Source organism: Geospiza fortis, unplaced genomic scaffold (genome assembly GCF_000277835.1).
Source record: "Geospiza fortis unplaced genomic scaffold, GeoFor_1.0 scaffold112, whole genome shotgun sequence".
In the NCBI taxonomy this organism is placed as follows: domain Eukaryota; kingdom Metazoa; phylum Chordata; class Aves; order Passeriformes; family Thraupidae; genus Geospiza; species Geospiza fortis.
Window position 1 is genome coordinate 2,086,672 of NW_005054298.1, and position 12,024 is coordinate 2,098,695.

At 38.7% G+C, this 12,024-nt stretch overlaps 1 protein-coding gene across 6 annotated transcripts in view; it reads left to right on the forward strand.

The window, feature by feature from the left end:
* Positions 1-12,024, forward strand: part of GTDC1 (glycosyltransferase like domain containing 1) — a 163,692-nt gene that overhangs the window by 53,265 nt on the left and 98,403 nt on the right. The window contains exon 1 of one of the 6 annotated variants that reach the window (XM_031056265.1): positions 5,245-5,345. The exons of the other annotated variants lie outside the window; for them this stretch is intronic. Coding sequence (XP_030912125.1) covers positions 5,254-5,345 — 92 coding nt within the window. The 5' untranslated portion in view covers positions 5,245-5,253. Of the gene's footprint in view, positions 1-5,244; positions 5,346-12,024 lie in introns of those variants that run through there. 6 annotated transcript variants of the gene reach the window in all.

A 12,024-nucleotide genomic window follows, 5' to 3' on the forward strand; every position in this document is an offset into this window, starting at 1 on the left:
AATTGATGCATGATGAAAAAGAATTTTGCATTGTACAAACTCTTTCTGGCAAAGCAATTTTGGGAGAAGATCTACCTTAGCACTAACTAAATATATATACTTTTGGGGATTTTTGTGGGTAAGCTTTAACTTGACCCAAACACACTGAAGTTTGAAAGTCTTGGTTCAGGTGGTTGTGACATCTCAGTTTCCAGTCTTCAGCAGAGTGAATCCAGAGGCCTTTCCTTACCTATTTCAGCCCCTGTGCCTCTACCTGAGAGCCAGCTTGGATGGGCCTTGGAGCCACCAAGGTGCCCATGGCAGGGCATTTGGAACTGTGTGATCTTTAAGGTCCCTTCCAATCCACATCATTCTGGGATTCTTTTTCTACATCTGCTTTTCATGCCAGCTGGGGGCTGCTAGCACCTGCTGTGGGTGTCCATGAGTTTCAGTGTAGATTTTGAAGGTCCATGGTCACTCTGGAAAATGTGTCCAAAGGTGTTTTCTGGTTTTATCTTCTTGATTGCTCTGGGATTACAGGACTGACTGTCCCTAAGACAAGGCTGGGGTCCATTGCTTGCTCTCCAAGGGCATCACCTCCTGGTGCAGTGCCATCCAAGGGATTTGGGCCATAATCTTGGAACCCACTCTGTTGTGAGCTGAGGCACGGTGGGTGAGGGTGGTCGTGGATGGACGGTTGCTTCATAAATGACATTCTGCATCAAACAGAAATGTTAGTCTAAACATAAACCACTTAATTTTGTGGATTATTATCATGTTTCTTCTCTTAACACACAACACATACCTAAGCAGGATTTTGTGCCAAATTGTACCACAATGGAAAACATTTAATTTAGGATTGCCTTCTGACTCCTCCATACCAGAGTTTGATCAATTTATTTTCTCCTCCTCTTCCCTTTAATACATCTCAGCCTAAGTATTGGTAGGCTTTGAGTCATTATGATGATGAATTTAACTTCCCTACAAAAAACAATTAGGAATACATACATTGCATCTATTAATTGGAGTATCTTTGATGAATACAAAGAAACTGAAAGGCTTTTTTTTGTTCATCGTTCTGCAATGAAAATTTCCACAATTTCCTTATTCCCTTGGACAGTATTTTTCCTTTCTTGCCTTTGTCCTTTGTCCCTGTCTTTTCCTCCCTTCCTCCTGCACATTTACTCTGATGGTCCAGTGGACACAGTCATTTTAAAGAATGCTTTCCATTTCAGAGCACTGGCTGTTTTTATTGTTTATGTTTATAACCTTGCCTTCTTGTTCATCATTTTTTGTTTTAGCTCTCTTAATTTCCATTTTACTTGTTGCACGCTTGAACTTACATTTCTGTCTAGTTGCAACTTGAAGAAAGGATGAAGGAAACAGCAGTGGACACAACATCAAAAGCAAATATGTGGTTTTCTTGTTGCAGAATAACTGGAAGAATTCATTCCTTTTAAGAGTATGTCAAAGAATTATATGGGGGAAAATGTTTTTAGAGTGGAGCTAATGTTTCTCTCACACTACCTTACCTGATGTAACTACATCAGTCCTTTAAATTAGTGATTTACAGAATGTTTTAAAAAGCAAAGGTGTAAATGATTATGGGTAGAACAATAGAAAATTCATTTCAAATTCTGTTTTTCTTGCAGTTAAATGATTTCTGTTAATGTATTTTCTTGAGTGCTAATATTTTTAATATAGCATACTCTATGGAAAATTATATGTATCTAGTTAGAATATGGAAAAATCTTCATGTATTAAAATATTATGTAATAACATGAAAAAATTCTGAACAAGTAACTCTATGTATGTTGTATATGGAAAAACTAAAAAAAAATGAAGGGGAGTAATTTGAGAACATCTGTAATTTTTTATTTATGTAAGAGAATATCCCAGTTTTAATTAAAGATGGAATTTAAGAATGATAAATGGTACCATTATCTTGTAACAGTTAGTTTGCAGGCATTTTTTTCCAAATGTTCTGCAGATTGCTGCAGGTTTGACAGTGCCTTTGGCTTTTGTGTGCAAAATGCATTTCCTACTCGAGACAGAAGAGTTGTAACTCACTAAACATGGAGCAGTTAGCATGCATGGCAACATCTCTGTGCTTAAACCCTGAGGAACTGAATTATTTTAAATTATTTTTAATGCAGAAATTTCCTGGTAGTCAATTTTATTAAAAGCCTAACAGTGAAAAATTTTATCTGCCAAATGCGTTTTGAGAAATATTGCTAAAGACACTAAAACTACGCAAGAAAAGGTGAATTTTGGGGGTGATTTTGGCAGGTTTTTGAAGGTTTTTTTTTTTTTTTCCCTTTGGTAGTAGAGTGACCATTTTCTTGTGGTTCTTCTCTTTTTTTACTTAACCACTTGAATTCCTTCTTTGTTGCCATCATCCTAGACTAAAGTTGGTCCCAATTTATTGGTACATCCTCAGGTCTTAGCTGTGGGGTGTCAAAGTGGGAGGAAAAAAGATGGGTAGGTGCTTTGAGAGGAACTTGAGTTACCATCAGATGTTGGGCACCTCTTGGTATTTGTGACTCTCAGTTGTCCCAGGAGCAAATACTTGGTGTCCTCATGTTTCTCCATGACTTCCACGAATCTCCAAGGTCCTGACTGGGAGAAGTTAACTTGTGTGGGGTCAGCTGGCCCTTGTGGCTACTGATGACTCAAGTGGTGTTTTCCAGTCAAAAGGCTTTTTCGGAAGAGGACTTGGTTACATAGCCCTCATCTTTACCTCCTCCAGACTGTTGTGCTGCCATCTGCTCAAGGTGGAATCTGGCTTCCAGCAGAATTTGCTCTTCTGAGGTTTTGTACCAGCCCTGCAGAGGATCCTGTGGACCAGGCCTGGAATTGGTTTTCAGTGGTTTCTGTGGCTGTTGAAGCATTCAGGTCTGAAGTGTCTCAGGTCTTTTCCCCAAAAGATCCACAGGCAGGAGTGGTAGGGAAGAGTATCAGAGAAGAGCAATTTGCCACAAAAGAATCTGGAAAACTAGAGTTTAATGTAATTATTGAAAATCGCATCATGAGTTAGAAATAGAAAAACCTACATTTTCTTCAATTTTTTTTCTAACATGGAGCAGAGAACCTGGAGCATGGTCTTGCATTGAATTAAAGCTCATTCTGGTGTAAACACACTGGAGAATATTTTTATATAGTTTTGCATTTTAGTACAGAAGAAAAATATTAGATTTTAATCATAGACTGAGAATCGTTAAGGTTGGCAAAAACCTCTAAGAGCGTCAAGTCCAACTGTTAACCACGCTATGCTATGATGAATGGAATATAAATTCAGCATTAAAGTAAGCATCTGTACTTGAAAAATCCTAATTTCCAATGCTAACAGCTGCATGGAAGGTCATTGACATTGTGGAGTGCGTGGGGTCTCTGGGGCTCAGCGTGTTTGAAGTCAATATTTATGGTGCCTCTGTACCTCCTGTCATTAGCAGGAGGTTTTCAAGGGACTGTTCTTAGATTATATTTTGCACATGGCTCTTGTTTTCCTAGATACTAGATGATTGGAAAAAAGGGAAGGGGTTTTCCTGTCTGCTGATGGGTGATGAGACCAACATGTTGGGGCCATGGGTGGAATCGGGGTGAATGAATTGGTGGCAGGGAGGGAGTTTGAGATGCTTGTGTGCTTCCTGCGTTTTTAAGGAGTATAAAGGATATTTCAGCTGTTGAGATGAAGCTCAGCAGCTGCTCTGCAAACTCCTAATGGAGCAGGGGACTGGGTTTTCTTTATCTCCAGAGTTTTCCTCTGGTCACAGATACTGCTGGGGCTCCCCATTTCTCTTAACCCATAGTTTTTAAACAGCATAGTTGATACAAAGGAATAATGAAAATGGTTTTTGTTGGATAAAACAGGATTTGGAGACAATACTGCTGCCTATTAATTGCTAGGTACAGACTAAGGCTCTGAATGATGAAGATACAAAAGCTGTGTGCACCGAGCAAATGCTTTGCTGTGCAGCCAAAGAGCTTTGCAACCACACTCTGGGTTCTTACAGCATCACTGTGATATTTGTCTTCCCATTATCTCTTCAGTTCACTTTTCTATGGTGTCTGGTCCATGACTAGTTTTTGTTTTTAATTTTATTTTTTAAAATATTGTTATATTATTTTGCCTTCCAGTGTGTGGTGTAAAACTGTAACTTCATTGACTCTTGCATATAATATCTTTCCTTTTTGTCTTTGAAATCCAAAGGGGTGTTTATTGTGAGCAGTAGTGTATCCAGGGTAGAATATTTCATGTTTTTGCAGATTGCTAGTATTACATGCCAGAGCAGCCTTCTGACCATGAAGCCCAGCCACGTTTGTTCTATTAGCTGCACTTCAGAAGTATTTGTTTAGTTTTCTCCTCAGATGGATAACCAGTATGGAACATTCTGTCCACAGAAGTCTTATTAAAGAGGTTAGAGCATCCTGCTAATTAGAAAAAACTAATTAGGCAGATTGTTGAGCCTGTAACCAGAATTTTATATTTTATGGATTTTGAAATGCAGTGTGCTCCCTTTTCCTATTGTAAAACACACTTTTTTCCTTTTAAATGTCTGGAAGGACCTCCTTTTTGAGGAGGTTATGCATTCAGAATAAGAAAGCAGCAAGATTTTAATTTTTGAATTTATTAAATAAACTGTAGAAGAATATATACTGTAAAACTGGTGAAACCATTAATTCACATCAGCCTCTGATTGTGGCAGAAAAAAATTGTTTAGTTACTTTCCTCTTGGTAGGTTTCAAGTTTAACGGCCCCAACGAGGAGTTGAATTAAGTTCATGTGAAGAAACAATATAATTTGTGGCTGTGTTAAAATTAGACTTAGATGGTACAGAACTCACAAATTACTCTTTGCTACTTCAAGCTAAAATTCATGGACCACTGTTTCCCTGAGCCTTGAGAAGTTTATCATGTTTAAAGCTGGATCCAGTCCATTTTGAGTGCTCTTGTAGTGCTGTTAGAGACTTTTGGTCTGGAAGCTGAAAAATGAGCTTGTTCTGTGCCATGGGGTGACCTGGAAGCAAAGCCATCAGGGTTGGTTGGGTTTGCATGGTTCACATCTTAATTCCAGGTTTGCAAGGTGCCATGTGGAAGGCAAGGCATGTTTGTGGCTGGGGACAAAACACTGGATTGGAGAAACATTTAAAATATATATATTTAAGATGGATTCCTCCCTAACATCTACTTTTGAACTGTCTTTCAACTGTGCCCTGCTACAAACTTTAATTAGTCGTAACCTTGTTTCAGGCTTGTCATTCCGCATTTTGCAAAATGCTCTGGCTCATGGAGCAGCCGTGTGGCCGGGAGCCGTGGGCAGTGACCTGCAGTCTGTGTCAGGACCATCCTCTGAGATGTAACTCAAGGTACAGATGTTGCAGTTGGTGAGACAAGGTTGGCTGCCATCTGGAAGGTGGCCATCTGCTCCCTCCTGCAGCAGCAGAGCACCACGCTTTTGGGGGCCCCTGCCCCTTCCTGTCACAACCTGAGTCAAGACAATTCAGAATTACTTCTTTGAAGCCTGATTTGGGAATATTGGCTGGCCAAGTGCTTGGCACTTAGAGAAGTAAAAGGTTAGGAAGGGAGTAAAAATACTTCTAGACAAGATTTAGAAATGAGCTGTATGAAAGGACTTTAGTGGAGCAGTGGAGACTTAAGGTATGTAGCTCAGGTCTGGAAATGTAGGAGAAACCACAGAGCAAAGGGAGATGCAGCTTGCTATGCTGATAAAAAAAACAGATAGAAATGTCCCATTGGAGCCTGGAGCTGGCTATTATTTGGCTAATGCTTCGGGAAATATATAGAATCTCTACCACATGAAAGCAGAACTGTGGATATGGGGACTGGAGGATGTAGCAATTAAGTCCCTTTAAGGAAATCCTTCCTACTTCCAGTCCAAGGAGGCTGAAAAGAAGGCAAAAATATTGCAAGACTTGTATTTGTGGTGTCAGTCCTTCATGGCCAGACCTCCTATATTTGCTGGCGTGTCAGCTCTGGCTTTGGCCAGTCAGATTTGTGATCAGCATCTGTGCTGACCTGTAGGTTCACACCCTTCCACACTCCTGCAGTTCAGTCTTCAGCCTGAAACCTGGGATTGTTATCAAGCAGACAGGTCTAGGTAGTTAGCATGATGTCATGTCTCCTCATGGGTTTATGGAGCAGGGCTGAAATTTATGGCCATAAATATTTTAAATTGTTTTTGTTTGGCTTCTTGGGGAGAAGCATTTCCATGGGTGAGAGGTTGTTGTGTGAGAGGCTCCGCTGTATGACAGATCATATGGATGGTCTCAGTACATGGGGAGCTTGTACCCCCTCAGTGTCATAGGTTGGAATTGTTAAAGGCACTTAACAGCTTTACAGATTCTTGTTTAATTACTGGTCATTATTCTGAAGTGGATGACTCATTTAGCCTGCAGTGATGGGAGGTGTTCTGGCCCACTATATAATTCTACACATACATATTTTTGCTCCTAAGCACCACAAAAATGTCTGTTTTCCTCTTGTATGTCTCATTTCCTGGGGTAATACAAAGAAAATGGATCTGAGAGGGGCTATGGAATAAGAAAGAGGCTGTTGGGAACAAATTTGCATCAGTCTGGATGGCTCTTGGTGCACACCTGAACTCTGTTATTCAATTCTCACCTGAAAGGATATGTAATATTGTAATAAATTAATAATCTATTAGTCCGTTCTTCTATATTGGCATTTCAGATTAGAAAACAGGCAAGGCAGTGTGAAATTCAGTGCTTAACAATGATCTGACATGGTAAAGTGTTAAAATTAACGTTTAAACCAGTTCTGGATTAGCTGTCATCAGCTTTTCTTCCCTCAGTTAAGGCTGTGTGTCCTTCACTGTGACCTCCTGTGTGTCCTGGTGAAGGCACATTGCAGAAGTAGGGAATTTGAATTTACCAGTCTGTATCACTTGGTCTTGTTGCATGGAGATCTAAATAAATTTGCATTGATCTCAATAAATGGGGATGTTTTGAACCTTGACTTTCTAATGCTTCACAGTTGGGTGTTTTTTTCCCTGCTTTGTCAAGGAGGATGACTGTAGTAAGACCATGAGCTGATTACTCCCTGTATTAGATAATCATTTCTTAATGTGGGAGGGATATTAAGAAGAATAGATGTGAGTGCTCTTGGAAAACTCTTTATGGAATAAGGTTTAAGCACTGCTGTTAATAGGATGCACATTCCCTTTCATGCTGAGTCAGGCAGAGCTTGGCTAAATATCCAAGACAACAATCAAGGAGGTCTTAGACACACTCCCAAAACTCTGCTGGTGACTCTGCTGTCTTTAAAAATTGTCACTTTTGCTGTGATTGCATTGTCACCTCTGGATTTTAGGTGGGCAGTAGCTGGAGTTTAATTAAAGATTAGCCCTACTTCCATCTAGACCTGTCTCTGAAGTACCTCGTTGTTCCCCCACATCATGTGTTTGTCTTATGATGTGCCGCTGGCAAATAATTATGGGTTTGACCTAAAATTTAAAACAACCCTTCCTGTTTTAAGCGTCCATGTCAGTGGTAGAGGCTGCTGGGTGCAGGGAGGAGGGAGGAGGAGTGGAGGTACAGGAGGGACATTGGGTATCCTGATGGAGAGGCACTGCATCAGTTACCATCTAATCCTGGCTTTTCTTGGGAGAAGCCTGAATCATCACTAGAGATGAAATGTCTCTTTTGAATGAAAAGCTAATTTGATGGATGGAGGATTTTTCCCATCAGTGGCATTTTAAAAAGAATCCAGAGAGTTTTGGGGGTGGCTGTTCAAATTTGTTGAAGTCGCTTCAGTATGGAAAAATAGGGACTTAGGAATTGAGTTAGCCTTAGAATAAGAAAAAATCTTTTGAAAAAAGTATTTTTAGGGATTATTTTTTGTTAAGTTGGAGTTTTTTGGTTGTAAAAGTTTTTTCTGGGTTATGTAACTGAAGTCAGGACAAGATACTATAACTCTAGTTTGTATTTTATGGGGTGCTCTGAAGGATAATCTCGAGCATGTTTGTAAGGGAAGTGGTAATAATAGGAGGATAGAAATACTGAGTTTCTTTTAAAATTTTTTTCTTAGGATTCTGAATCTTCTTTTAATTGTGTAAGCTTTTTAAAACATTCAGGTTAATTTGTAATGGCATATTCTCAATGGTTTGTTTTTCTACTATTGTTTGGTGAACTCTAGAATAGCTCTACTGTCATTCCCAGCAGCTCTTCATTGAAACTTTTTCTCCAAGTAAGTGTTTTTAAGATGCTTTCATTATGCTTGAAGTTAAGATGAAGTTTAATTTTTTTTTTTTTAATTTTCCCCTGTGTTGGCATATGAACATGGTTTTGCCCTAGTGGCACTTCCCTATTTCAGATTATTTTCTACCTCTGCATATTATGTGATTTCTTGTTCAAGTGAATGACAAGATGATGTATGACACACTTGAGATGGTATTGAGCAGAGTATAGTTGGAAAATTGCAGTGATAATTTTCTTTTTACATCTCAAACTTACATGCCATTCAGAGGAAAAAAAAAAGTGTAATAGCAACCCAACAAAAAGCATAAGGGGAAACCTAGAAAAATTACAGGGAAATTTCCATAACAGATACACAACTAGTGCTGCTTTAATAATGATTTCCTGTCGTGAACTATTTTTATCATTTGCCAGCTCTCTGACGTGGCATTCTATTTAACATTTTTGAGAGCCATGTTTTAATCAGATTAAGCTCAAGGAAACCGATAGGTATCTGTTTGGCTCATGACTTGTGCTTCTGTTTCTGATTTAGTCACAAGACTATTGTTGCTGGAATCTTTTAAACCCCATTTTGCTTCCACTTGCAGACGGTGTGTGAGCCTGGAGGTTGAGTGCCAGGGATTTTCATGATATAAACACACAGGGCTCGTTATGGAATTATTTTGTAAATTAAAGAAGACTGGTACAAACTGTGTCTTTTTTCCTCATGTGATTAAATGGCTGAAAATAACCATCTATTTTTAGTTTCAGGTGCAGTAATATTTCTTAGGAACAAACTCACTCAAAGCATTTTGCTAGGAGAGGCTGACCATGAGCAGTTCTGCATTCTGAACCACTTAAGGAAAGCAAAATTCCTTAATAAATGTGAATATTCTTATAATAAATGTGAATATTCTATATCTTTTATATAGTGTGCAACACAATGATGCTTTTCATGCAAGAGATAAAGTGAGAAAAAAATATAAACACCCATATTTTTAACTTTGATATTTTCATGGTTTTCAGTCATTTTATTAAGTGAAAGACAGCAGAAAAGTTTCTAAGCAAAACTCCTGTGGTCTCTAATACTGGCCACATCCTGTAAATTTAGAAAGTTAGAAAAAAAAGAAAAGATGCTGCATAACATTGAGAATCATGGTTGTGCTTGGGTATTAGTGAATTTAGCACCTCATTTGGTGGTCTCAGCATCTTGGAGCATGGGGGAGGACCAGCAGCCTGGCTTTTAAAAAGCTCTGTCTATCCATGTTTTCCTAATTTCCAGAGCAAAAAACCCCCATGTATTACATTTCTAATGACCTCTTTTGTCTGTTGCAAATGCAGAGAGATTGTATTCAACAGCTTGGTTTGTGTGGTGTCTTCCTGCAGTGTATTATTTATTTGGTTGACGTGTTCGAAAACTGCGAGCGTAAGAATTAATAAAGGTTATTAGTTACTTTCCATAATAAAATTAGCTGACCTTTAAGAGCATTATACAGGGGCTGTCTAAGTGGAAAAATGACAGAGTGCATTTTTATTCTGGTAGCCATTTCGATTACTAAATCTTACAGTCACAATATAGAAACTACGCGTGGTGATTAAATGTGCCTCTTGACTGTATATTTGCAGACAACAATGAAATAAGTGGAATTTTTGTGTTCAAGACAGAATTTAACCCCTCGGTTACGGTTTCGCCCACATCTTGTATTTGGTTCCATTTGAACAACACAGAAAAAAACCAAAACAAACCAAAACCAAAGAAAATGCAACTTAATTTTCTAAAATCGAGTGTCCTTTGGAAGCGGCAGCGCCGGGAGTTCGCTGTGGTTTTTCTGGAGCGTGATGATGTGCAGACTCCTGGAGCAGCCTGACTTGGGTCTCTGTCAGGCTGCTCTCTGTGGCTGGGTACATACAGTTCACTCAGTCAGCCTGATAGTCTTCAGTCATCTTAATTTATCTGCCAGTTTAAAGGGAGCCTTGCCATCCAATCCAGTATTGGAATGTGAAGTTCACACTCCCACCTGTATTTTTAAGTTGGGGACAGGATGCACCTCATTTCCAAAGTAGCTGTTATAGCAAACTTCCTTAATTTTATTTTCTTTGTACTGAATAATGACATTTTTAGCTGTGCCATTATCTAGAAGAGAATTTATAAAGGCTTTAATCTTTATTGTTATTTTTGAAACATGATAATCTATATAATGATGATAGCATGGCTTGGATTTCAGGTGAACTTCAGATTTGCTTGTGCTGCTGCATTGTACTTTTTCAATTTTTGACTAGGTCTTTTAACATTTGTTGAAATCCTTACAAGATATTCATCTATTTGTAGCATCATATAGGTCTGGCTCCCCATCTGTCTCTGTTTTTCATGACAACGAGGCTCTGGTACATTTTTTTTTAATTTTAGTTCTTATTCATTGAAGCCCACTGTAATGCTGTTTCTGTCTTAGCTGTTTGCCCAATAGGTTTTATTGATCATTTGGGATAAAATAAAAGATTTATTCATAGGGACAAGTATTAACCAGCTATCAGTGAATTTAGTTTAGTTAGGTTAGTTTTTCTACCTTATGAAACGGAATGTAATCAGAATCCATTTATGTGCTATTAAATAAATAAATAAATTACTAACTTAATGTAGTGCCAAAAGCTAAGAAATACTGGGGAAGAAAAGTTCTTAGCTGAATTATTTTCTGCTAGGCCATATTTCTTAAGGGTCTCATAGAACTTTTATATTTTAAAAGTAAGGGTATGAATCTAAGGTTCAGATTCCCTCCAAATAAATCCTTATTTAACAGGATATCCCTGAGACTTTTTTCCCTCACTTCTTTTTGTTGGTTTATATATATATTTTTTTTTTCCCTTTTTCACCATTGGCAAGGCTGACTGAAACAGTCTCATCTGGTTTAAGTAAAAAAAATCTTTGCATTACTTGGCGGTGGTTTCTTTTGTACGTGGTGCTTTAGAGCTCCTTGAAGCTGGAGCGCACAGGAAATGCAAATCATGCAAATCATCCTCGCGCTGACGATGTACAGTGGCGTGATTGAGCAGCAGTACGTATGGCTCGTGGGCTGACCACATGAAAGGGCTCATTTAAAGACCAGATGAGCCCAAGCTGGCTTAAGTTAGACTATGTGTGAGCTTCAAAGCTTATAGAATAGCATCCTTTTTAAAAATAAATTTATTTTATTAATAACACCTGCGCCGAGTTCTTAAACAGTGAGAGCATGTATAGATGAACGTTACATTGAGTAACAGGCCATGCTTAAATCAGAAGGGCAATATTGTCAGTGGTTTTTATTTTATTTATTTTTTTTCGGTGGAAATCCAGGTATGCATTCATATGGGGAGAAGGTGACCGCAGTCTAATACACTGCAAAAAAAGTCCAGTTCATGTTTGGTGCACATAAAACCCAACTCCTTTCTGCCTTTCAGGTAAAAATGAAAATAAATGGAAGATAAAAGGGAGTTTTTCCTGTGCAGCAGGGTTAAGAATAGGCTTTCTGTAAGTGCTTTTGAGTGCTGAGAAGAGGGAGGTTGATTGCTGGCTGCTTCGAATTTCTTGGTAACTGAGGGAAAAAATCCTGCATATTATTTTTCATACTTCTCAACAGCTTTTTCAGTAGTTTCAGGGCTTTATCCTTCCAATAGAGCTGAGCCCTTGTCTGTGGACTCTGGATCTTGAGCATGGTTGGGAGAGCATCTGTGGTGGGAACACTGGGCTTCGTCAGCAGCCCTTGAGATGGACCTATGGACACAACCTGAATAAAGTCACAGGGCAAAATACTGGTAGAATAATAAACATTTTTTCATATTAATCTTTCAACAGAAAGAG